The sequence below is a fragment of the Egretta garzetta genome, unplaced genomic scaffold (assembly GCF_000687185.1).
Source record: "Egretta garzetta isolate BGI_Z169 unplaced genomic scaffold, ASM68718v1 scaffold306, whole genome shotgun sequence".
Lineage (NCBI taxonomy): Eukaryota > Metazoa > Chordata > Aves > Pelecaniformes > Ardeidae > Egretta > Egretta garzetta.
The window spans coordinates 759834-787458 of NW_009260131.1; the positions used below are offsets into that span (position 1 = coordinate 759834).

At 38.1% G+C, this 27625-nt stretch overlaps 1 protein-coding gene across 1 annotated transcript in view; it reads left to right on the forward strand.

Annotated features, from left to right (window-relative positions):
* Positions 1 to 14717, forward strand: part of KIF6 (kinesin family member 6) — a 162050-nt gene extending 147333 nt beyond the window's left edge. The window contains 5 exon segments of the mRNA XM_035896974.1: positions 2143 to 2227; positions 3208 to 3343; positions 4958 to 5046; positions 12509 to 12598; positions 14555 to 14717. Of these exon segments, the coding sequence (XP_035752867.1) occupies positions 2143 to 2227; positions 3208 to 3343; positions 4958 to 5046; positions 12509 to 12598; positions 14555 to 14717 (563 nt within the window).
* Positions 14718 to 27625: the final 12908 nt, after the last annotated feature.

Consider the following 27625-nt stretch of genomic DNA (forward strand, 5'->3'; position numbering starts at 1 on the left):
TCCCTTATACAGCAAGTAATCAGCAGCAGAAAAACATTTTTCATGGTGTTTTTATATACAAGTGGCAAAATTCTGCCTAAAAGTTTGGCTGCTCTTTCAGAGCTAGGGCAAAAATATTTTTCCGAGTACTAGATATCCAAATAAATCCAGGAAGAAAAGTTGCAATATTATGGCCTTGCATCACTCTGTAATGACTAGCAGAATTTGGTGATGTTTCATTTAGGGAAGTCCTCACTTCGGAAACTGCATTAACATTTTGAGATGTTACCGTCTTCCACTCTGTATTATTTCCATTCATTCATAAGGGGCTAGAGCTGCTACCTCCTGAACTCAGACACCATAACAGATCGTGCAAATACATCAAATGCACTTCAGTGCGCTCAGGAGAGTCCCCTTTAGCCACTGCTGAAGATGGCTCAAGCTAAGTCTGGCTGGCTTTGCACGGAAACATACTAAGGATGGTCTGTAAGGATGGCCCACTCGGGAGGCCGAAACTCCCTAAATTGTTTCAGTTTGTTGCACAAGAGCAGGTTTTCTTTCAAGCCTGGATGCTGTGTATTCACGAAGGTCAGAACAAGCGTGAAGCCTCCAGAGCTCTGCAGCGATTCTCCCCAGAAGCTCCCTGTGTAGCTCTGTGCTTTCCCATATTATGCCTTCTCCTGCAGATGAAATCTGATAAATCAGGAAATCTTGATCCCCTGTAATCATTGAAAGGTTTACTGCTTTCCTTAAAGAAAATCTGGCATGATTATGATGGCTGCCTTATCATCCATTGTGTTTGGGTATAACTTTTTATATAATGCCACTGTTGTAGCATCTCCTCTGCCGTGGTGTTTGCACCTCCCAGCTTGCATGTTCACTTTAACATTCCAAAAAGTTTATTTTTTAATCTTTTGAGGGTACCCTTTCCACCACAAATGTCTTCACCCTGCCCTTCTTTTGTAAGCTGCACATCCAGCAAAGCCTTTTGATGCATGAAATGGGAATTGTGCATGGGCTTTGTCCACCTTGGCTGTCTGTATTAACATGCTTGACCTAAGTACACTAAATGAAATAAAATGCTTTCAGCTTCATCTGTATTAAGCTACAGGGTGCTACAACAAAAGATTAATGGTTTCAGCTGGCGCGTTGACAGGCAGAGAAGGGTCATTACTGCCCTCTTGTTCCAGACAGAATTCCTCTCCTTGAAGAGTGGGTGCACTCCTCAGGCCTCATGACAGGTTGACGTAGAATTTATTTTCTTGGCAGAAATAATAGTGGGGATGGAAACATGCATGTATTGTACAGGAAATCTTCTGTTTCTTTCATTTTTCTTCAGTTAAAAAGGTTAAACGTGTTTTCTTGGGAACCTTACTATTCCTATTCATTCTAGAAATAGAAACTGTTGTAATGCTAGTAGGTAACTTTACATTTCCTTTCATGGCTGAACATATAACCCATGAAAGGCTGTTTTGCCATCTCTCAGAGTAAGCATATTGTGCATTGCATGCTGACTAGCTCTGTTTTAGGATAGGGAAATCCTAAGCTGCTTTCTTAGGTTAACTTAGGCTGCTCTTAAAACATTTCCTCAGTTCTCCTTTGCCTTGAAAAATTTCTCACATAGTTGCAGGACATTTTCCTTATTTATACTAATTGCCTGAATTTATTGCTTACCACAGTTAATTTCTCCTTCAGGATTTGTCTTTTACTCTTCTTTCTGTCACTCTGTTTCCAGGCACCAGCGCAGCTACTGTTTTATCTTAGTTTTGCAACAACTTTCCTGTTCTGGTCTTGTCCCTGTAGCTAAAACTGTCAGGTTGAATGCATTTGGTAGGGTTTTATTTCAAAGACAAACTTTTAAAATGAACTGGCAAACTCACTTTTATTCATATCTAAAATGAATATTCCAGTCTTTACTGAAAAAAAAAACCAAAAAACCCCCAAACATTAAAAGCAACTTCATTCAAATCACTAGTTATCAAGTGTCTCTTATATGGAGTGAGGCCTAAATAAGGAATTTGAAGAAACATTTCCAGAAAAGGGAAATAGTTAATGACCCCCATTTCATTACCTGCCTCTTAAAAAATAGGATTTATTCTAATTAAAAGTTGCTTCTTTTGACATAATATGGTCACTGCTTACATCTGGTCATTTCTCCTACAGCTGTTTCCAGTCCTTCTGAAGAGCCAAACACACTTGATCCAGTAGAAGAGAAACTTCGAACACAAATTGAAGAAGAAAAAAAAAGGTATTATTTCTGCCTCAAAATTCTGCCATCCTTCAGAAGATAAATTATAGTGATAGTATATTCCAATTAAAATTCTGCACACAAAGGTACCCTCAGGGTTTTCTCTGACATTTCAAAAATGTCAGCTTTGTGGTTCACTAATAGTTTTTAAATTTGTATATAAGCTGTTGGTTTGTCTGTAAGATGCCACAGTATCAGTGGGGAAAATTTATGTTTGGGCTACTGGCTAAAAATAAATAAAAATAGCTTAACATCCTCCCTGAGGATTAGCGTTAGAAATTTGTTGTTTGAATCCAAATGTTTTGTGAACCTTTTTGGCTGATTCAGAAATGCCTTGCCTGCCTTGACCTAAGGAAAACCTTTAAGCTATATGGGATTGACTAAGTGTAAATAATATGCAGAATATGCATTGGTTAACCAATCCTGGCTCTAATGTCTCTGTAGCCAGGAGGATAAAATAAAATAGAGGCAAGGATATCAGTTCTGAGTAATTTGCTAGCATTTATGTTATGTAGAGTCTGTGAGGAAACTTCTGGCTATTTCATACTACTGGTAAATCTCCAACTATATGTTAGTCAAGAGGCCTTGTTAATGAAGCTTCCATCTGAAAGGGGAATGAATCTCAGCTCCTATTTGAATCCACGCTCAAGCGACCAGTCTTTTATTAATGGTAACACGCTGAGAAGTAAAAAGAAATAATTGACATATTTGATTGAATGTGTTTTTTAATCGTTAATCAATATTGATCCCACTTGAATGTCACTAATTTCTTTAGTGAAATAAAAGCTTTGTGGGATAAGTTTATTATACTTACTTTCCAGTGAAGCTCTTGTAAGAGATGGGTCTTCCTACCACCACTGTCTGTGTCCCCTGATATATATTCTTTTGTAGTTCAAACCTGTAACTGTTCTAGGTAGGGTAAAGCTTTGTTCAGATACGTGTTGGAAGATCTGTAATATGCTTTCTTCTTCTCATATTAGTTATGAAACTATGTTCAATCGCTTGAAAGTGCTGAAGGTAGAGATTGAGCACCTGCAGCTTCTTACGGAAAAAGTCAAGATGAAGCTACAGAAAGACTTTGAAGACTGGTGGTCTGAAGAGGCAATAAATCTACAGGTATGAAATCACTTAATATTTCTTCCATTTTCATGTAAATGTAGCACCTTCAATAATTTCTTAAAGGAGTAGATAATTGACTAGATAGAAAGGAGTATGAAAGATGGATTTTGGGGCCTGATTCACCTCTGCTTATGCCAATGTAAATCAGACAAAGCTAATGTGAATTATGCTTGTATGAAGCTCACACAACTGAAGTAAACCCTTGCTTTCTGCTCTATTTTCTGTTTTGACATTCCCCCAGACAACTTAATTTAAAGCCAAGAATGGTCACAAAATGCTGAAAACTGTGAAGGAACATAAAACAAATGGAGATTGGAAAAAATAATCTTTTTTACTGCTAGCAAAACGATGATTTCATCAGGTTTATGACGTGTGTATTAGAAGATCGCAGTCATAGCTGTAATATGGACAAATCCCAGCCAACATAATTGTTTTCTAGCTTCCTTTGTTTGCAAAGACTCCAGTAACCTTTCAGCTTTCCTAAGCTCCCAGAGGGTCAGCAGCTCTCAGCACAGAGTGTGTGTCCCTTCGCTCTCTAACTGAGACCCGCCACTGCCATCATTGTCTGTTTAAGAACCCAGCAGAAACAGAGTGCTCTAATTTAATGACTTGTGTAAAAATGATCTAAAGAGATGTCATTTTAAACAGTGTATTGCAAGTTCAAAACACAGTTGATCTGAAAGCCACAGTACAAGAGAGTACAAGACAGTCCAGAGGGGGATCAACTGAAACAACAACATAGCTTTCCTATGTTCCCCTTCTGACACTTTTTTAATGTTTTCCAAGTAGTGACATAGCATCTCACAGCAAAGCACTGCCGTGAAATGCACATCAGCCTAATGAAAAGGAGTACTGAGTGCAGTCTATCCCTTATCATTTAATATTAACTGGAAGAGAACACTTACTCCTTGGGGAGAAGTCGCTATAAACAAAGAAGTGTTTAGCCAGTATTTTGTTTAATTCTTATGAGTGTAAATTTAAACTGTATTTTTAAGAAAACAGCCTAAAGTAAATACGGAACTTAACACGAGGAGCTTAGTGATCCATAAAGTGCCACCTAGCAAGCTTAACTTCCAGTTCTCATTGCAAAATACTTTCCAGGTTAAAATCCCTAACCATATTAGTGACAAAGAGCATAATGTTTTAGTCACCCTCCTGTCTAAATAGTTAGGCTTTTCAAAGCATTGCAAGTAATATTCTTGAATCCACTGGAGCACATTTTTCTCTGTCCCTTAACAGGAGAGGTCCGGGATTCAGCCTCTCATGATTCATCAGCAGAAGATTAGAAAACTGGAAAAAATAATTGGGATTGATTTCTTGGATCTTGACCTATCTATACATCTGAGCTCCCTAAGCAACTCAAATTGGCGAACACATGCTGTTACATATTAAAAACCTGTAACTTGAGCTTAAAAATACTTGAACCAACCCTAAACACTTTCTCTTTGTTCAGAAGTGTTTGTCCAAGTAAAGAAAATACTGTGTGATTCAGACTCTGTGTTTTCTGAATGAGCCATTGCCTACCTTGTTATTGCTGAGACTTATAGGCCAATATTAAGCACTCTAAAAAAATCCTATCCTACATAATTTTGTTTTTCAATTTAAACCCAGCAGGAAAAGCCAGAGATGATTAGCTCACCAAATACTGTGACTGTTTATCCCCAGTTTATCAAATCCTCACAACATCTATCAACTAACAGGTAAATTGCTAATTTTTCTTGTCCTTCCTTACTTGTAAGAAAATACAGTTTTAGTAGAAATGCAGCTCACCAGCACGCTGTTGCGAGTATCACACTCAAACACCGCATTTCCGTTACAAGAGAAATGACTGTGTAGAAAATTAATTTTTATCATTCAGTTATTTTGCAATCATATTGAAGGTAGCTTATTGTAACTCAGTTCTTTTGACTTGTTAGTCTTGGGACCCTGGAAATCTGTCACTAGGGACCCCATGACAGATAGCTAAGAAAAGCAAGCCAGTTATGAGTCAATTTTGTGTATCTTCTTTGGAATGCATTCAGGGCGCTGTGAACCAAAAAAAGATTAAAAAATTATTTAATATATAGCCTAAATAGATTTTCTGTTGAAAAATGTCCTGGTGCTACATTTAGGTAGCATATTATTCCACAGTGATATTGCATTTGATACTGTAAAAAACCGATGCATCTTCTGTAGTAGAAAAATGTAATCATCTTGGTTGTTTCATCATCAGTCATTTCTGATTTCAAAAACTCTAATTTAAATTTGCAGTAATAGATGTTTCATATCCTTCAAGCAGGGTAGAGTGCAGGAAAACACATACCTGAATGTGCAGGTTTCCATATTTATTGACAATAAATGGAGGTGTTCTCTCTCCTTCTCCCTTCCTCTCTCCCTCCCCACCTCTCTCTTGCTCTCTTTTTATCCCTCTTCTCATTATACAATTAATCTTTCTCTGATGAGTAGCTTTACCTACAATTTTATAACAATACTCTGCATAAATGATGTTTCCTGCTTTGCAACAAACACAATATATCCTACGTACCATTAAATAATGAATACTGGATTTTCTTAATATTGTAAAGTATATTCTAATTTTTGTTGGAAACTTTCATGTATCTCTTGTAAATGCTCCATAATCAGTACAGAGAATGAAACACATGATCTTCTAAAGTTGTCTGAGAAGCCATTTTCAGATGTCTCAAACTGATGAAAACCGACTCTTAGACACTATTCACTTTGCAAATGGCTGGTAGGCTTTAGGCCTAATTTGAGCTGTTCACTTCAGGTTTTTGGCTGAAAGTTACTTGTCACACAGAAAAGCTGATAGAACAGAACATGAGAGCATTTTTGGTCTAGCTTAGCACCAAGTCAGCCAAACTAGCTCAAGCAATCCATGACTGTCACTCTCTTTAACTTTATACTGAATTGAACTAAGGACCTCTTGCACAACCTCTGTGTCCCGTTGTCCTTGGGAACAACAATTTCCAGTTGGTGTGCTGATGCATTGCTCAGGAGAGTGATATCTTTTGCAGTCTAAGATAGAATTAAAAAGAACATATGATAAGGCCCAGGCAGTTTCCAGTGCAGCGGTAGACTGCCCTCCTTCCCACACCCTAGCTCAGAAGCAAAACTGCATAACTGGTCTCTTTATAATTTTCTTTTAAGCTTTTCTTTCAAATGCCTTTACCCTTTGTTTATTACTGGAGGACATGTATCTAGCATTTTGAGTAGGACAGGGGAAGGTGCCTGGTTGCTTTCAGCTACCAAGCTTACTTCAGGGTCCTGGGAAAAATCACATGTTCTTTATAATGACCAGTTTCTCTGTCTAAGTAATGGACATGTTGACTGAGATTGACTGGATGATCCTCACATACATATCACAAACCCAGAACGTTCATCTTCTTGAACTTAAATTGTAGAGGGAGTGAGGATGAATATAGTTTTGTTTTCCCATCTCTATCAGTATTCTTGCAATGATCTTTTGGAGCTAACTACTCTTTCCTCCTTATAGTTCCAGACAGTTGACCTTATTTTATGTTAGGCTGCTTAAACATATTTTACACAGGTACATTTCCAGTGTGATGTATATGGAAGTAGAAACACTACTTCTACTTTACATGAGGCAGGAGCTGCAGGCTTAACATCCCACTGTGCATGAAAATTTACTTTTCCCCCTACTTGAGGCAATTTTAGAGTAAAAGTTTCCAATTTCACAGGCTTTAAAAGTATAAAACAGTAGAATATTTATTTCCCAAGGATTTCCTTGACCCCAGCTGACACAGGAACTTTACTTACCAGTTCCCATGATTGTGTAGGATGAGTCCAGGCTACAATTGCTCCTCTTGGTTACATAGTCCCAAGACACAAATGGCTCTTTGTTTCTAACTCACTTAGAAATCAACAATCTCTTTCTCTGAAATGATATTGCTATCTTCACCCAGCAGAATAACTGGTCACAAAAGCAGAAAGTTGCATAAATTATATTTGATATAATGTGGTGCAAATAAAACCTATTTCCAAAATGGAATTCAGTTCACAGGTGTGTTCAATAGATGTAAGATCTAAAACTTAGTGGGCTGCATGTCAGAAATCTAAGACTGCTGTTGACAGACTAAGTATGCAGTAAAACCATTCAGACAACCCTCTGAGTGTGAATGGATATAAATACAGTCTTCAGGATTAGAAGTAATAAATTATCTATCTCAGCATATCAAGGATACAGGTATATTCCATAATCTTTCTCGAGATTTATATATGTGTTCAAACAAATCTTTTGATCACCTTCTAGTGCATAATTCATGTGGATTGTTATTGTTTGACACACCTTAGTCATGTTACCAGAGAAAATTAAGCCTTGGGAAGAGAATGTGATAGCCTCAAATTGTATTCTATATTAAATCAATTTATAACTAAAATAACAGAGAAGGGAAACTGGTAATCCTTTTGAGGCTTTAGAAGGATACACACATATAAAAGGCACTTGATTCATAGCCAAGCATATCTCTCTCTATTTCAATTGAAAAAAAATGGCTGAATTGTTAAGTGTTGAAATGAGTCTGTGTTAATGAAAGAGTTGAACAGTGAGCGTTTCTGCCTTAGTAAGGCTTGAAAGCCATTGGCTTGATCCTACTCCCACTGGAATAAGAAGCAAAACATTGATTTCAGTGACTACAGAGCTGAAGCGGGTAAAAGGGTGACATAAGGATTATCAGTGGGTTTGGCATGAGAAAAAACATTTCTGCCTATGAAAGGCAATTTCTTGAACAGGTTAATCACATTACCAAATCTGATGGACTTAAAATACCTGAAACCAGTAGTTTGTATATTGTAGAGGCTTACAGACTCATGTTCATTAACCTGTTGAGTAGATTCAGAAGGTTTCCAGACTGTTTATCTTTAAATATGTCTTTCATATGAAGGTTGCAGAAATATTAAATCTCATCTGATCTGAACATATTACTTAAAATGAAGAACAACTGTGCAAGTGGAGAAAGAATGACCCATCTCTATATTTCAGACAGAAAAGGGTCTAATCAGCAATCCCAGAGTCACAGTACAAAGAGAAAGGAAGAGAAACTTAAAATAACCATCAAGAAGTTATTTTATTCAAAAGGAATACCTAATAACACCCCTCAAACTTGAAAGAGAATACCCTACTTGTCCATATTGTCTCTACCATAAAGCTGTGGTGCTAACTGCAACTCGTACTGTATATATCTTTACGTCTCTTAACGGCTTCCTGTCAAGTCTGCAAAAGGTCTTAATGTGCACGGTGGGCTCAGCATTCCATGTCTGCTCCCCTTCAGAATTCAAGCACAATGTTTTGTTCATCCTCATATTGTCTTCTCTCACACTGGCTTTCATTTAAGAAATTTATCAGATCTTTGTCTGTTAAAGTTACTTCTCTCCCTGAGTATTTAATTTCACTAGTGTTGAACTGTTCTTGTATTCCTCTTGAATCAAGCAAATATTGGATAGTTATTCAAATCCTCTAAAAAATTTTGGATTTTTTTCCTTCTCTCAGAAGGAATGCATTCTTTTTTAATTCAGTCAGATCTTTCTTAACCTCCCTCATTCCCTTCTACTGAATCTCCTTTGTCCTATTCCAGCAAGCCCCACAGTATGTTCAATCTCAGACTCCTTGGCTCTCCAGCATCTTCAAAATCTTCCTGTCACTTTAGATTCCCTTGAAGATATTTTCAGATAACTCTTCATGTTCTCCAATGACTTTGAGCATCAGATTTTTTAACATTTATTGTCCTGGATTGCAAAATTTACTCCCTATATTAATGCTATCTGAAGCAAGGGAAATGTTTACGTATTTTGCAGCATTTTCTGTCATAATCATTTTTCATTCCTGCCAATTTTCTGCAGTGTTACATGATGGTACAATATAACCTGGAAATAACATTGTTGATTAATGACATTTCAAAGGTTTTCACATTCTGTTGGTAACAATTCAACTTGAACATTTTATCTATGAATTTGCAAGTTAGGCCAAATTGGATTTTGTAATCAAATACAAAAATGCATGGATTTTAAGCAGCTTGAATCTTGCCTGCCTTTACACAGAACATTTGCTCCCCTCACCTCCAAGGCTCAAATGACTGGAGAACTGCAGCTGAGGGTTTTTTAACATTGCAGAGGTTGCGCACCTTCAAATTTTATATTTTCTGTTTTAATCTACTTGATTCTCCACTTTCAGCTGGCAAATCAAGCATTCATACCATGACGCCCATCATCTCTCCAGCTCCTCTACCCTATGTGCTTGATGGAGCTGGTCAGTCCATGGGACAGTTATCTCTGGACCTTGGGTTCTTGCAGTAAGGGAGACACTGCTAGAACACTGTGTACATCTCTCTAGCTGCTGCCCATGCCTGACTGAGACATATACCCCCAACAAATGACCCCCCCCAAAAAAGCAAGTTACCCATTGGGTCAAACTTAAGGTACTAGATTGAAAAAAAAAAACCTGCGACATAAGAAGTTGACGGACTATCTTTAATCTCCAGAAAAAGCAGGAATTTTACTGAAGCTGTCAGAAAACAGTGCTTTGAGACTTCTTAAACTCAACTCAAGGAAAAATCAGATTGATTCAGAAAGAAAATGGGAATTATACATTGCCAAAACAACCTGAATAATGTTAGAGATCAGGAGTCAAATAAAGAGACAGGACTTCTATACCTTGTATGTCCATCCAAATCCAAAACTGTGATCCAGGAGTGCCTATTTACACATCACAGAAATGTTGGTTGGAAGGTACCTCTAGAGATATCTAGATCAACCTCTTGCTTGAAGAAGGACTATCATCATCACCCTAAATCAGGTCACCTATGGTTTTATCTGGCTTCGTCGAGTATCCTGAGACGTCCAGTCCTTCAGGCTTAACACGCAGAGAGGGGGATCGTTACACCTGCTCCAGGCTGTCATAATGACTTTCCATTAAATTTAGAGCAGTACTAGCAAAATTTCTCATCTTTTCTCATCACTGGAACAGCGTCTAACACTCAGATAAAGGAGGAGAGTCCTGGCTTCCAAGAACAGGCTAGGAGCAAGTTGCATCTGAGTGTACAAACCACTGCACAGCAAAATTACAGACTTCTGTCCCCTTGTAATTCAACATACCTTGCAGTGCCATAGAAACACTATCAGAGCTTCAGTATGAAGGATGCGAACTATCCCCATATAGGCCATCCCTCTAGCCTAGGGATTAGAGATATCTCTGGGATACATAAACCATGGAGTTCTGCCAAGCTGAAGGACTCATTTCTTAGATTAGTACTCTGTTAACCTCTTATATGGAAGCAGCACTTTGAGTCATTACAAAAAATAAGCTTCCTTATAAATTTCCTTAACTTGCAGGAGAAGAGTCTGCATCCCACAGACAAAAATGTCTGGCTGTAACCCCACAGGCGGAGGGTAGGAGTTTAAGGTCCATCTCTGAGCACAGTAATGTTAATTTCCTGATTCTGGGCATCACCTCACTCAGTCTAAGGCTTGTATTTAATATCACCTTCCTCAGGTGCCCAGTTGTCCCAGAGGACTCTAAGGCAAGCTTTGGCATATTGTCCTGGGTCTGGGAATCCACTTGAAGAGATTCCTAGAGGTCAAACTCTCCCACACCTCTAGTGGTTAGGGTTTTTTTAATGGATCTGGATCTAAGTCCCCTTTAAAAAGGGGAGTTAACAATGTTGGAGAATAATTTCTATTTAAATTCAATGGAAAAAATTAGTTCAAACATACAAACTACTGCAGCTTAAAAATAAATTACTTCAGATGTCTCACAGTATTTATAAAACTATGCATTCTGTTCATGGGAAATAAAAAGCAAAGAAGCTTACTTCAATGAAAATAAAGCAATGAAAAAAAGATAACATGAAGTCACATCACCTTACATATGTTGGAGGTTAAGAACAGAGTCATGGATGGTTGCTATGGTTCAGTTGATGTGTCGTGATTTATTAAAGCATGGTTATATGACTTGGATGCCTAGGTATCTCAGTGCACAGACATAGAGTCCTTTTAGAAAATTGAATTTAAGACCTTAAATCACTTAGTTTTTAAGAACTGCCAAATCAATGGAAAAAATGTTCAGGAAATCCTAAAGCAGAACTATGGTGTGAAGTTCCCAGATATTGTTAAACCACATAGTAGGTAATAACATTACACATCCTTTCTAGCTCTTGTAATATGTGGGTGTAATAAAGTATGGAATATTATTAACATTAAATGTGTTATTGCATTGGTTGAATTAGGCTGAGCCTTGAAGTTATTTTAATCCATTTAGGCAGCTGCGAATAGTATGGGACTTGAGGAGTTAAAGAGAAACATTCAGTAAACCTGGAGCTTTCACTTGAAAATGACTTATACTCTTGGGCACAATATCTTCTGCAAAACTGAACCTGGCACAGTGTAATACAGTAAAATTTTAGTAATAAATTTCTTTCCTTTTTCAAGTTCTCTGCCAGAAATATCAATTCATCAGCCAACAATGAACAAACTACTGCAGTTAGAAAAGCAAGAACTTGCCCATCCTGCCATCTACTGGAAAAATCCTAAAACTGAGTAATTCAGTGTTTACACTCTCTAGTATTGGCACCAGATCAGGCAGCATAAGCAGCGCCCGGGGAAAGGAGAGTCCCTAGACGTCCCATGGCAGAAACCTGCCTTCCTAGTGGAGAGGTTCCTTGATAACAATATCTGCAGGGACAGGAATGCACAACAGCTGCTTGCAATATATTTGGCTATCATGAACAAGACACATCCCAAAGTCCTCACTGAGTTTGTATCCAGTCTCCCACTGATTTCAGTAATAATTTGCCTGACTAAAGAAAGAATGGAAAATGAGCTAAGGCCTTGCTTGGCTAATAGTCAGTTTGGGAACTAAATATACCATTGCAAACTGTACATCAGATACATCAAAGTGCTTTACAAGCTCTGCTTAGAAGGCAACTACGAATGTATAATCTTTATGAGCTTATTTGTCATTCTTTCATAGCCACATTCTTTACATAAACCTAATTATCACATGGATTCAACTGAAAATCCTCTTCCAGTAAACAAGTGCTTTATATAGATTTTAAAAGTCTTGAAAACCAGCTTCTTTGTAGTTACTTAGCATGTCTTAATACTCCCTCCACAAGGGCTATGTTCTTCCCTTCATTTCTGCTCCCATTCCAGTTTTTCAGAGACCACAAGAGTCAGCCCTAGTGAAGATGCAGCTGGGAAAAAAAATTCAATCACTTCTAGTAACCTCACGTTAAAAACAAGGTAAGAAGTGTACCTGGGCTATTCGGAGGAAAAAGCAAGCCAGTACGTAATATAATGCCTAGATAACCCTCTATCAATCTCATTAACAACAGTCTCCTTGAAAAACAAAAATAAAACTGAAATTGGAGATTTTTCTCCAACTTCCAAAACACCACCAAAGCTGTCCCATAGCTTTATACCCAGCATGCATTATCAACATTAAAAAGGTGGTTTCTTGTTTGGCCTGAGGCTTTTTTCCCCATGAGCTTATGAATCCTCATGACTGTGTCTTCTCAGCGAGAGAAAGATACTCTGAAAGAGTAAATAAAAACATTTGAAAGGAAGAAAGATCAGAGTATGTAAGTATGGCAGAATGCAGGAACTACGCAGAGATTGTCATGATTTTGTCCTTAAAATATTTTGAATCTCCATCCTACAAATTATTCTAGTGAAATAAAACAACACCAGCAGCCCGGGTGTGTCAGGCTTGGCAAGGGTTACATGTCATGTTTTCTCAAAAGAGGTACTGCCTTGTGAAAACTAGCTTAGCATGTTAACAGAAACTACAACTTTTTTTTTTGACAGCATTTCTATTTTTTCTAATGAGCTTATTTCCATGTTCTTTTCTCCCACCAAAACATCATGCCAAGTCAGTATACTTCCAGAAGCTACATTCTTATTGTGCTTGACAGTTCTGGCTATTAAGGTCCCTAGGAAAATATGGTTAAGTTACTATTTTTCCTACTGCATTAGTAAGAACAAATCACAAGGGGTTTTTTCTTTCATTTTCCAAAACAATCCATTTCTAGAACAGGAAAAAATCATGGAAAATTTCATCCCCCAAAACCTAATGTTTTAAATTGCATTTGTATTTAAGAAAAACAGAAGAAAAAGGGAAGCTAAAATGGAATTTGGACAGTACCTTCTCAAATATAATGTGTATTTTTTCTTTTTTATATTGTTGCTAATCAAGTGAAAAATGGTAAGAGAATAGGCCTTTACTGGTGTTCTGAGATCACCTTGTAAATGACATAAAAAGAGATATTTTATTAAGTTCACAGTCATTTCTGTATATTTTTCCACTTTGGTTCACTAATTCAGCAACTGAGGACTTAATTAGTAGTACATAGACAAGGATATCAGACTTCTGGTTATGTCAGGCATGATTACATTCTACTGCAATAGTCCATAAGGAACAGGAGAAAACTATTATTACAAAGGTAAGACATGTAAAAAAAAAAGGTTTCTCCCTTTAGTTCCACTTGTCCTTCGATATTGTAATTTTTATCACTATTATTTCTCATTTCACCATTAGCACTTAATCTTTAAACAAGGCTAAAGACTCAGGGCCAAATTTTTAACTTTCTCATCTGATTAGAATAGCTTCATTGTACTACATCATCTTATACCACCAGAGGGTCTATCAAAAGCAGAGGTAAGTCAATGATTTAACTGCATAGATACAAGATCTCAGCTGACCGGACACTCAGCAGCACAAAGGAGTTGCGTCTGTCAGCAAATGTCATGAATGTCATGTGATTGTTTACTTCTATGTATGTATGAAAACTTAATTCCCTTACAGTAGGGAAAAATACTATTGAACTGTTCAAATAAACAGCAGCATTTTTTCCTGAAGCAAACAAAGACATAGTCACATCCATCATTTCTTTGGTAAACTCACTATATTAGGCTTTTCCGTTTGGCAGTAAGTCTTTGAGTCAGCAGTAAAATATTTTTAACTCTCTGTGAGAGGTTTTATAGCAGATAAGCATGTAGCCCTATCAAACTGAGAAGATACTGGCTTATCTTAAGAATCTACATAAGAGCATTAAGAATTCCTGAGCTTGATTCTCCTCTGAACTGTGCCATCTCTGGAGAACAAAGTCTTCCATGCTGAAAAAAGAGAGGAGATGATAATGGAATAGAAAAATAACCTTCTTACTCTGTTGTGTCCACAAGTATACTTCCTTCTTTCAGGGCCCCACCAAATTCAAGTACACCTATTCCTCTGACTGGAGACAGCCAGGCTGATGCTGACATCCTAGCTTTCATTAAAGCAAGACAGAACATCCTGCAAAAGAAAGGTAAATCCTGCCAAAAACTAGGAAGCCAAACCAAAATCTCCAGTACAGCATTTTAAAGCCAAAATAGCTTTAGTCCACATTTATACTGACGCAAGTGAGAACTGATTCTGGCTTAAGTTATATTACATTATGTTCTCAGCCTTTCTAAACACTTGAGGTTCTTCAGATGCATTTATTTTAGTAGCTCAATGCTGCAGCGTAAAACTGTGGAGGCTGTCTGTTTTACCCAGCCACCAACAGTGAACTTTCTGGGGCACGCATGTCTGTGCAGCCTGCACAGTGTATTTCTTTACACTTAAGTCAATGCATGTGAATGCGGCTTCTTAATGATTAAAATACTTACAAAATTTCCTGTATATGTTTTCTTTTAACTATCTGTCCTGGTTTTTAGCTTGTACAAATTTAGCTCTAACAATTGACATCAAATAAAAGATTACGCAAATGATTGCACTGTAATCTACCTCATGAGGCAGACTGGCCCACTGTGTCTAGCAGAGCATGCCCTTAATAGGGGCATTCACTATATCGAGGTCTAGTGAAACTTTCTATGGGTATTTGTCACCAGATCAGGTACTGAGAGCAATCATAGGTAGGCGATAAAGTTCACTCTGCATTGTAGATAAGTAAAATTGGCAGGAAGCAGAAAGCAATAAATACACAACAGTGGCACTGCAAGGTAGCCTAAAAGTAATTCAACATAGTAAAGAAAAATGACCCCTGATTTTCTTTTTTTTTTTTTTTTGAATAATAGTTTTTAGTGGCAGCAACCAGTTAGATGGAAGATGAAAGCAGCAGTTACTGAAGCAGTAACTTTCCATCAGCACTCAAGTGCTGATGACAGCATTATTCAGCAAGCTATCAGCACCTGGCAGATGGTGTTAGCACTGGCAAAAGTGGGGTTTCAGTGTCACACTGCTTATCAGAAAACTGTCAGGTAAACACACAGTGGCTGAAAAAAATGCCTCCCAACACTCATCCAAAGCAAACACTTAACACACTTAGGCGTTGGGATCCCTTTTGTCTTTATTTAGAAAAGCTGTTGTCAGGTTTCTTCTGCAAATGGAATTAAGTTGAATTTATAGGCAGCTAACCAGAAGAAGGTTAGAGATAAATGTCTTACAACAAACATTTCAGGCCTTTAGAAGGTCCAAATCTGACTCATTCTGTGAAGTGTAATAATCTAACTAACAAGAACACATCTTGTCCTGTGATCATCTCCTAAATCTCACCATATCAGGAATGTCTCTCAAATGCCTTTTCCATCCTGGTTGTGTTTCAGCCACAGGCTGTTACCCAGCGTGATCCATGAGTTTCAGAAGGGACTAGGCATTATCAACATTGACAACCCAAGTTATAAAAGGTATTCTTGTAGAACAAAGGACAGTCAACACTTTTACAGCTGTTCTGAAGTTCAGTTAGACAAGATGAGCTACATGTTGCCTGAAGTAGCTGAAAAGGAATGGAGTAGCATTTGGTCATGCTGGCAGTGCAGGGCTGGATGACTCAACCCATCACTAGGCATAGGCAGGGGAACGCAAAGTAATGAGGCTTCATAAGTATGATGGGCATATTACAAACCTGTAGGGACCTGGTATGCTGTAAATAAGAGACAGTTCTGCAGAAAGTTCTGAGAAGGAATTGGAGTCAACCTGGCAGATAAAAGGCGTCTTTTCTTCCTTGACTGCTTGTGAGGAAAGGAAACCTCCCCAGATTTGAGTCACTGATAGCAGGAGCCATTGATCCAAAAAGTTTGTAAATTCTAATTTAGCAAGATAAAGGAGGGTAAAATCTATGGATTCATACTACTAAGGAAGTCCTTTGTGCTTGAGCACCATAGTGAAACCTGAGGGCATTTGCGAGGTGCAGTGGTAGCCTTTCTAACTGGGGGGTGAAAATGTGCTGAGAGACTCCACTATTCCCATATCTGTAATAGCGTTATATGTTCCCTTTTCCTGTCAGCACATCACTTCACTCTTATCTGACTTGTTTCTAGACTAAAAGGAGATGAGAGGCACAGTACCAGCTGTAGTGTTTGTGTGTCATTGGCTATATGGGGTTTCCAATAACAGTTGAATCCAAAGCAAAGGAGAACTGGACGGTTTTCTTTCTGGGGGTGGGGATGGGGACTCAGTTTTGTTTATACAAACAAACTATCAGAGGTAAAGTAGAGTTAAGCAGAGAGGAAGAATAGAAGAAGGAATGTATTCTCACTGAATACTTGGGGGAAAAAATTATGTATTATCAGTCTCACACAGAACTTTTCCTCAATAAATTTCAAACATATACAAAATAAACCGGAGAGAAATTATTTACCCGGAGCCACTAAGCTGAGTCAGACAGCTTCATATAGAAGCTTAGTGTGCTGAGTCCCAGGCCAGTGCTCTGTTTTCTGCTTCCCAACACTCTTCAGATGAGATGTTCAATAAGCATCTCTGCATCTGCGCACAAATGTGTTCACTCCCTGCATGACTATTACACAGAGTGCCCTGCAGGAAACAACATGAGAAAGCACAGGTTCAGCCAAACCAAAGTCTGCTAGGCCTAAAAAGTGTCAACATACTTACTGCTCTTTCCTTTATTGATCCTGAGCCTTTCAAACTGTTATATCAGCATCTTAGAGCAAACTGAGGGCCCCACTTTACATTAGCTGGGGGAAGAAAAAAAAAAAAAAAGGATAAATATGTGCAGAAGCCAACAGAGTGGAAAATAAGTTTCATAAACAGAAAGCATGGGAATGCTCAATATCCCTAGTGACAGTAATGCAGGGGAGGGAATGAGAGGTCTCTGAAGATTACCTCAGGGTTTGTAGGGCGTTACCGTTTGCTTTCTAAACAGAGCAGAATTAGAGTAGGTACCTTCACAGGGGCTTGCTGGGATCGTTAAAGCATCGTAATAACGACATCAGAAAGCTTTTTACAAAGGGCCACTCTGCAGGCATGCTTTTGTTGCCTTGTTCAGGCTTGAGGTAGAGAAATTAAAATGCAAAAGAGTAGATGAATGATTTTTTTGTCTTCAATGTTTTCAATTAAAGGATTTTTTTTTTTCCTTTCTTTTGTTTTGTGTTTCTGAAGTTCGTTTTAAAGCTGACAACACAACCCGAAATACAGTCTAATGTACTCTTTATCTCTTTTCAGGCTTGGGGAACAAGTGACATTCTTGTTGCTGTCCACTATTTCCTCTTAAGAACAGTTAAAGACCTTTATTCTTTCCCTTCCTCTTCTGTTTAGAAACAGGTATGAATAAGTACTTTAGATGTACAGGTTTAATTGGTAAAGGTATAGAAATGATTTGTCTTTGACAGCAAAATCCATTTCTCCAGGAAATTATATTTGAATATTTGCACTCGGTATCTTCAGCTTGCATTAAGACTCAGCAAAACTCAAACAATCGATTAGGAGTTTGCCAAATATCTTTGTTTATTGAGAATTCATTGTATGTTTTCTAAATGTTAAAATGATCTAATGTATTAATGCTCTTCTTTAATCTGGGGGACACATTACTGATTGCAGTAGTTTTGTTTGCATCGATTTGCATAAGGCTTTATTAATTACAACTAGTTGGCATCCAGAGATATCTGTGCAAAAATAGTAGTTATCTGGGTTACAAAATTCTGTAAAATTTCATTTGAGACCTTTTGCTGATTTTTATGTTTTTCCCTGAGGAACAGTAGTTTTCATATCAGATGCTCAGAATACTGAGATTGCATTGTAATATGAAAATACATTTTTGTTAGAAAGTAATTCTAGAGTTCCAAATTTCCTGGTTTTTTTTCATCTGAATACATCAAATGTTGTGCAAAATATACACCCTCCCAGAATATACAGGTTTCAAAAGAAGAAATGACACGTAATAGGCTTAAGGTAAAACAGGGTAAATACTTGTTAAACACAAATGAGATGTGAAAATTTAAATGCTGTTATATCTTATATACAAAGTAAGTTAACTATTAACTCAGCACTACTTTACTGCATAATATCTGGTTATGCAACAAATTATTTTACACATCAGGCTAAAACAAATCAAAAAATGCAATGCAATATACAGTCTATTTCTCGGAGATTTACATACTTCCAGATTGAAGCTATCATTTTTCATGCTAGTGAGAAGCTTATAGTCATTCATCTGGAAGGGTTTGGGTTGTTCACATAAAAATACAGCAATATACTGGCAGAAGTCACGTATCATTCTCAAGGATGTATATTTCCTTAAGTTGTCGATACTTAATTCTGTGGCAAATTCATAATTATTCAGAAGTACATGGTGAATTGGTATGTTCAAACCTACAGAAGATATATATTTATCAAATTAAAAACTAAGAGGCAATCAATGAAGAAATATTGAAGTTACACCTTTTTCTGCATTTTAATTTTCTCTAAAAGTCAGCACAGCTACCACATAAATTGGTAAGCTTTCTACAGAATTTAGGATGTACACGGTGAGATAAAAGTCAGATCTACTGTTGCTTCGGGAAGAGGGAGTTCAAGGATTTGGTCAGAGGTGGAAAAATCCACAAGTCTTTTTTTTTTTTTTTTTTTTGTATGTCTGCTTTGTTGGAGATTATATTAAAATGTCCTTCTTCTTATGCCAGAATCTTTATCTGTCTGTCTTTATTTTTCTTATTCTTACTCTGTTATATATAAACATGGTATTAAATATACACTGAATTAATGTTTATACAGCTTTGTTGAAGAGAGCAGGCCCACCATCCTGCCTCCATCCAACCCTGATAGTTGAGGAAGAACCAGAGGTTCCAAACCATTGCTGGGAGAAGCAGCTATCTTTTTTGCTTTTCAGTAAAATCCCCATTATGGTGAATTTATTTGAAGGCGGCCAAAAGAGAATTACTGGTACAACAGCTCATTTCTTTTGACACTGAAGCCTTTCCAATAGCTTTCAGTAACTGTTTAAGAGAAGGATCTCAGCGCTATCCTGGTATGATCTGTGACACTGCTACTACTTAATGGTTACATATTCAGTGTTTTGTTCTCAGCTTGCCACACATCTAACTCACAGAGAGAAAAGATTGCTTGCTCTCCTGTTTCAAAATTCTCTAACCTTTTTTTACAATGTTGTAAAATTGGTGTGAAATTCAATCACTATTAGCAAAGTAATAACTGACTGGCAGAATGGTCTGAGATTAAGGTTATACCAAACACATAAGAAGAGCTTGGACAAAAGCACATCCAATACTAGAAAACCATACAAATATAGAGAACCGTATAAATAAAAATAAAGATTTTCTTGCTTCTTTTGGAAATTTTCATATCACATGGACAGAAAAGATTGCTCATTCAGTACATGACAGTCTTAAGAATTAAAGCATACACTTTTTAAAAAAACTCCCTCCTCTCTTCAAAGGTTGCCTCTTGGGTTCATAGGAAAATTCAGGTTGGAAAGAACCTCAGCAGGTCTTTAATTCCATCTTTTGCTCAAAACAACATCAGATATGAGATGAAACCAAGCTTCTGAGGGCTTTGTTCAGTCTGGTCTTGAAAACCTCCAAAGATGGAGACTGCATAACCTTTCTAAGCAATCTGTTCCAATGCTTGACTGTTCTCATAGTGAAAAAGTTTTTCTGTTTGTCCAACCTGAAATTTTCTTTTCACCCATTGTCTCTCTTCCTCTCACAAGCCACACTGTCAAATGTCTGGCTCCGCCTTCTTGATGGCCTTCTCACAAGTGTTGGAAGGCTACTGGGTTTGCTCTCTAAGTCTTCTTGTCTTCATGAAAGCATTTTTTGGTTGGCCAATAAACTTCAAGAAAGTTTGGTTGGCCACATATGAACAAAGTTACTTGTTTTAATAGTCTATCTTCATATAGTTTCTAGATTAATTTGAAATAGCCCAAGCATTTATCACACTGAATAAACAATCAGAGGCCCACATTTTAATGGTCTTGATTCCTGCCTAAGCCATCTGTAAAACAGTATTGCTAAGTATAGAGATTCTCATGCTTATCTGACTCCCATCTATTCACTGTGATATCTAGCTGCTGGTTGGTTAAATGTTGATATGGTAAATACAATTAATTTATTATCTCCAACCAGAATAAATCCAAATACCTTTTTTTTTTTTTGGTGGAGATTTCTTGGGGAAGTAGCTCTACAGTGCTAGATATCATACACATATTTCCAGGATTGATTTATGCCAGACATTGTGGATCATCTCATCTCTTATTTCAAGGCATTTCCAATCTACCTATATAGTTTATTTCAGGAGAAGATAGACATCCACTGGTCTCCTATAGCAACATAGTTTCTGGGAGGGTCAGGGTATGACCCAGACTTATAATAAAAGCCAAAGAGTCTGTTCTCATTTATGCCAAATCTGCCAGGGATCTATACACAGTCTGGAAACACACTAGCGAAACCCTTGAGCTCACCAGCTTTTGGCTTGGGCATTATGGTGGTGCATCTCCCCTCCCCCTTTTCTCCTGGACCGCTTTACAATCTCAGAAACTCCCATCAGATCTTGGCCTTGGTGTAAGGAGTCGGACGATTAGGCGGCACTGTCTGTACCAGGAACTCCTGGGGAGAGAGAATGGATAATCAGTTATCCCCTGATAGCCTCGGAACATACCTTATCTGAATTGTAACCCAAGTGGTGTGGTACCATCGTTACTGGAATTCCAGTGATCTGATCGAGATCATGGCCTGGACAGAAATTTACTGATGACTAAAGGCAATCATCTCATGACTCTATAAACTTTGGTCCTAAGTGAGGCCCTTTGAGATCTCCTGGACTGCAGCGGGCTGTGACCAGCATCTCCCTCTGAGTGGGACGCCTCTCAGAGCTAGCAAACTCTTAAGTTTGCTAAAATGGGAGGTCCATCACCAAAGAATGACAGTGGAGCCTGGGTTAAAACCTTTCACTCCTTGAAGCTCAACCCTTGCCCAATGAGAAATGCCAAAATGTTCTGGTTTCGGCTGTGTGGTGTTCAGCTGCCTGCTGGGTTAAACCACAACAAAAGACATTCAACGTGAGTATTTCTCTGAACTCGAGGGGAACTTTTAACAGGTATATATATTATATAGAAATATAATCATGTCTGTGTGTATACATGTGTGAATCGATTTAAGTAGTCGGTAGATGTATGATTTAATTACAAAGTGAGTCTTATACTGCTGCTAGCTAGCTAGCTAGATATTATCCTTAGATATAAACCATTGACCAAGTCTGAGATTGGACTCTGAAAAGGAGTTTAGAAAGCAAGGGGATCTACTCTGAACCTCATGACTCAACAGGAGGGTCCTCCTTATTCTCTGCATCATCACATCATCTCTGTGAATCATTCTAACTAACTCGAGTGTAACTTAATTTTCCGTTGTGTACTTCTTCCATGCAGTAATAGAGTGAACCTTGCCATCTTTGAATCTGATTCAGTGCTATTAAAAAAAAAAAAATCACAATCCAATTCTGTGATTTGCCATAAAGGCACAAATAAATTCTAAACTGCTACTAAATCAAATTGTGTAAAGTCACTTATTCGTGACAGGCATTTGACTCCATTTTCATCACTTCCTGGCCACTGCAGCTTTCCAGAGAGCTCCAAGGAGAAAATGACATAACCTTATGTTGAGTTTCTCTTGGAAGCTTGACATGCCTAATACAATCTCCCGTTTTCATTCCCACGTTTTTTATGAAAGAGGCTTTGAAGTGGAATAATGAGGTTCACACATGTAACAGTGTAAATATATATTGTAATATCTTCCCAACAAAAGATTTTATTGTACTTACCTGGTTTAATCGATCATAGGGTACAAGTATTTTATGTGAATTGTATAAACTGAGAGCACTTCAACGTAACAAAATGTTAAGATCTTGTAAATGTTGCCTGGTAAATGTGGATGTGGATGCCAACAAGATGAAAATCTGGGAATGCCTAGTTACATATAGCATGTTTGGTAGCTCTCTATAGAATTTGTTTGTCTTTTCAAAGTCCATTTTTAATAACCACGACAATGGAACTTCTGGTTTTAGGTGATTTCACATGAATCACTTTTATTGTTGTTTAAATCAATGCTAAATGATCTTTTTTTAATATTTTTTCTGTTTCACTTCCTGCAATGCTTTCTTTGAAAAAGGGGCCACACCTGAGACTTTCTAAAGATTATCTTCTGTCCAGTTTTTTTGGGCAGCTGAGGTGCTTCCTTTGACAAAAGCAGTGAACTAAACAACTATTTGTATTTGTGGGCCAACAGTGGGTTTACCCGAATGCATTTATCCAGATAAATAACAGAAACAATAAGGTCTACGTCTAATACAACACTTCGAGTATTCAAGGAAACTTTTTTTATCTTCATAGAATCTGCCTGAGGAAAATACTGTTGATATCTTGGAACTCTTTATAACTTTTATCTGAAAATGCTTCATGTGTTCACCTATGTGAGTGTAAATCGGGAAGTCAAAATGATTGGTTTAAATTTAGAGCAAGAACAAAATCAGAAGTAGAAAATTGCCAGATGGCAGTGTCATGCCTGCAGAAATTTGATGTTACTGTTATCTATATTTAACATGGTTCTAGAATAATTTCCTTAACTCTTCTCTGAAGTGCAGGGTTTAAAAGTCTTTCAAGGACCAAAGCAAATTCAAAACAATTCAGTATTTGCATGTACAAACTGCTCAGGCTGAAATGTTTAGCCTGTGGAAGAATGGCACCCAGTTTGTCATCGAATTCTGTACAGAGACATTTCTTCCAGAAAAACTAGTCTAAAAATTCTCTCTTCGTCAGAAGTTTGAGGATGACAGGATCAGCCAAGGTATCTTTCAACCATTTAATTACTTATTTTAGAAACAGCTTGTTTGTGTTTATGTAAATTATACTGCTACTGATCTCAATGGTATTTTTCTGGCTTTTGAAATAGAGAGCGAGGAAAGCATGTCAGTTATTTTTGGTCTATCTCTTATTCAGCATCTGTCTGTGTTTACAAATTGCTAGGGACTATAACAGCAACAGATGAAGCAATTGGAGAACCCTGAATCCTTTGATTTGCTCCAGGTAATACACGTAAAGCGATTCATTACCTTGACTGTAGTCCAGGATGTCGTTTTGGTATCTGCCGTTTCCAGAACAGCTCAGATTTTCTCTGGGAAAAGCTGGACCTTACTGAGTCAGTCACATATTACAACAGCATTGAGGGAGGAAGATATGATAAGCGAAGGAATAATCAAGGGGGGCATGTCCAGCTATTCAAAATATGTTTTGTGAGAATTCATTCCTCAGCTTTGACACCAAATGCGTCCTTATGTTTAACATTGTCAGGGAGCACTGGAACAGCAGGACCTCTGAGTAACAGTCAACTCCCAAGCGCAGCTACTCTTAAGAAGTTTTTGCTTTCAGTATTTTTTTATTTCTAATGTTTGTGAACTCAGGTTTTGTTTATTTTTTTTATCAGAACATTAAAAGAGCAACAAGAGAAGTTAGATTAGGCAGCATGCTTTGTTATCCCATCATCGAAAGGGATCTGCTAGTATTGTTATTTCGGCATATTGTGTTGTCGTGGTTTAACCCGGCTGGCAACTAAGCACCACACAGCCGCTTGCTCACTCCCCGCCTCCCTCAGTTGGATGGGGGAGAGAATCAGAAAAAAAAAGTAAGACCCATGGGTTGACATAAAGACAGTTTAATAAGAGAAAAGAATAACAATACTACTAGTAATAATAGTAAGAGAATATACAGAATATACAAAACAAGTGGTGCACAATGCAATTGCTCACCACCCGCTGATGGATGCCCAGCCCGTCCCGAGCAGCAATCACTCTCCAAGCTACGATCACTCTCCCCACAACCAACTGACTGACTAACCCCCCCGAGCATGACGTTCTATGGTATGGAATAGTTCTTTGGTCAGTTTGGGACAGCTGTCCTAGCTGTGCTCCCCCCCAGCTTGTCATGCACCTGGCTGAGCAGGCGAAGCTCAAAAAGTCCTTGAGTAGTCTAAGCACTATTTAGCAACAACTAAAAACATCAGTGTGTTATCAACATTCTTGTAGTACTAAATGTAAAACACAGCACTATGCTAGCTGCTATGAAGAAAATTAACTCTATCCCAGCCGAAACCAGGACATGTACATTATGCCTTTTTATGTGGAAGCCACATTTCATTTCCAATGTGGTAAGCCAGGCTGAGCTCCATCTTCCAGATTCAGAACTCGCTCAGAAATCTTAAGTCTTCAGTTTAGATCCAAATGTATATATTTGAGTTCCTTTTTTCCTGTGGCAGGACATAACTTCTGGGCTACTGCACAGAATCTTTTGGTTTATTCCTATATTGCAACCTGTAACTGGGGAAAAAAAAAACAACCTTGCAAATAGAATGTTGATGATTTCTACAACTTGTAATCAATAGGTACATATTTCATTTTCATGTGAGGAAATATGGCAGCATCGGTTACTTACAGACTGTTGTCTTTCACATTTTCAGAGCACACTACTCTGCTCACGTGTACAGAACTGTGCACATTTCTTAAATGTGCGCTTCAGGATTTTGCCCTTGCATTTATCTGTAAGGTCATTCAGCTGTAAAGTGGTTCATCCCTAACTGCATATTTACTCTGCAGTTTCTTGTGCACAATCAATTGAGTTTTTAATTTTTTGCATCTTTCTGCAGAAATGCTGCTTTCTACGTCAGCCCTAGGACACATCACGTATTCCATGTGTCTCTCAAAGTTCTCTCCAGCTGTTTGTTATATTACCCATTAAATTTTTTTTTTTGCCTTTTTTTTTAACAGCTTTTCAAATAACAGTCATGGTAAAGATAATAACGCCTCCTCTGAAAGCTGATTAGAAACCATTTCACTTGCCCAACCAAATAGGATACACCTCTAATGTTGAAGTACTTTAAGTAGGAATATATAAAGTATAGAAGTAAACACACCTTGACAATTTTAGTGACTCAGCAAAACCCTCAGAAAGTTAAGATCCTAAAAGTAAGCCTAAGTGGATATTTTCTTCTTAAAACATAATTTAGACTACCAAGTTTGGCAGCTGGAATGCTTTGTTGAACTGAACAGAACAGAAAGGGACATAAAAGAGGTTCAGTGCTGTATTTGTTCATTTATAGCTTCATTAATAGTTTCGTACTCTTAATTGTGAAACCTGCTTCAACTGTGGGAATTTGTCTCAGCCCTGGTATGCACAGGTGTTTGCATCCATTCCAGAAAACCAGGAGGCTAGCGTTCTCTTGGACTGGTGGACATAGGTCCTATAAACTGCGACATGACAAACATCTGGACCTCTCACCAGAGACAGCCCTGCTCGTGTAACAGGCAGTTGTGCAACATCCCAGGCTTGCTTGCCCATAACATTTCACAAGGTATGGAGCAACAAGCTGTACCTTTTAATTACGGCAATCAGACGCAAGAGAGAAGTTCTTGTTAGATACTCTGAAAGTAGTCATCATCCTTAGCACAGACCAAGAGAAGGCCTTCCGTCAGTGATGTTGGACATCTCAGTTGCTTCAGATCAGTTTGCTTCATAGCATTATTGCAGTGCTCCGTGATATCAATGCCACTATAGCTTCTGTCTCCCAAGTATTTCATTTCAGCTGAAAAGAAACGCCAGAGCACCAAGGCTCTGCATCCTTGCAGGTTGCACTTCTCTACTGAAATCTTTCTGTCCCCCGGTCACAGCAACAAAGTGCTCCCAGACAATGTCCAAGATGTTAGTCTGGGAGTTCTCCACAATACTTTTCAATTTTCAGAGTGACAAGTGACCTTCTGCTGCCAGTCAGTCATCCTCTTCTAGGTGGAGATGGCCAGCCCTAGGCTAGGAGCACAGTTCAAATGGCAAGTACAGGGGTTTTGCCATATACAGATATGAATTAAACCACTTTTTCAGTCTTTTTCTCTGAGTGCTACTTCTTGCTTGAAGGTAGGTGAGAAACAATCTAAATACTAAGCAAAAGAGGGATATCTGTATCCAGAACATTTTAATGGGAAGGGAGTTTAATAACAAAATTGCACCCCTATCCACATGGCCTTCTTGCTCTGCACACGTGTGTGTTTTCTTTCAGAAGCAGTGTGGCATACATGACATTAGCCATAAAGCTCTTTCCTACAGAAAAATATGCAAGCCCAGCTCATTTCCAGTGCATGATAATCATTAAGGCTCCCATGAGTGAACTTCTGATACTTTTTTAGCTAACGATTAACCTTAAGCCCTCCTTCCCCCCTATGCGTTTGGATTAAAAGGGCAATACGGAGACTGAAAGCAGTAGGCATGAGTGGTTCTCTCGCTAACTCTGTGGACTAAAGGGTGGAGTCATCTGACAAAGAATTCGGGAGTGGCGGGCCAGGCAGTGAGGGGACTGATCTTATTAGGGTTAGAAAGGAACGAGAAGGTCTGTCTTGTGACCAGACTGAATTCAGGATGTTTTTGAGGTTCATCATGCTGCTTTCACTGGTGCCAGCAGTGTTTGTATGGTACAGACGGCAGTTATTGACTTTTCCATTTATTCAGCTCCATAGTCTTCTTTGTTCTAGGGAGTCTGCTGTAATTAGAGAGTTTATAATGTTTTCTTGTACAGAAGTCTAGTGTTTCAGGCTTTACTTGTCAAGACGTTAAGAGTCTATCGTGACTCTATTCGTATGATCCTGGGTAAGCCATTCAGCCACAGTTTTACTTCAGCTTCCCAGCCTAGAAAACAATCTCAGAGGGCTGTCAGGCTTTATTTGATTGAGATATTTGGATGAAAGTTGTTTTAATAGGAGAAAAACACTGTGATTCACATTCTTATTAAGCCATAAATGCTCTCCCTTTATATTGGATAGAGAAAAGTTGTGGAGGGATAAAATTTGCCTGTTAGTCTCATTTTGTATAGGCCTGATACCCGTATGTTAAAAAATTCTCAATGGCAGTAGCTGAGAACATGGCTGTGTGATTCCTGTGTGTCCTGGGTAGCACACATCTTGGGACAGTAACATATTAAGTACTGAGCAGGGACTGGCAGCAGCAGAGCAGCAGC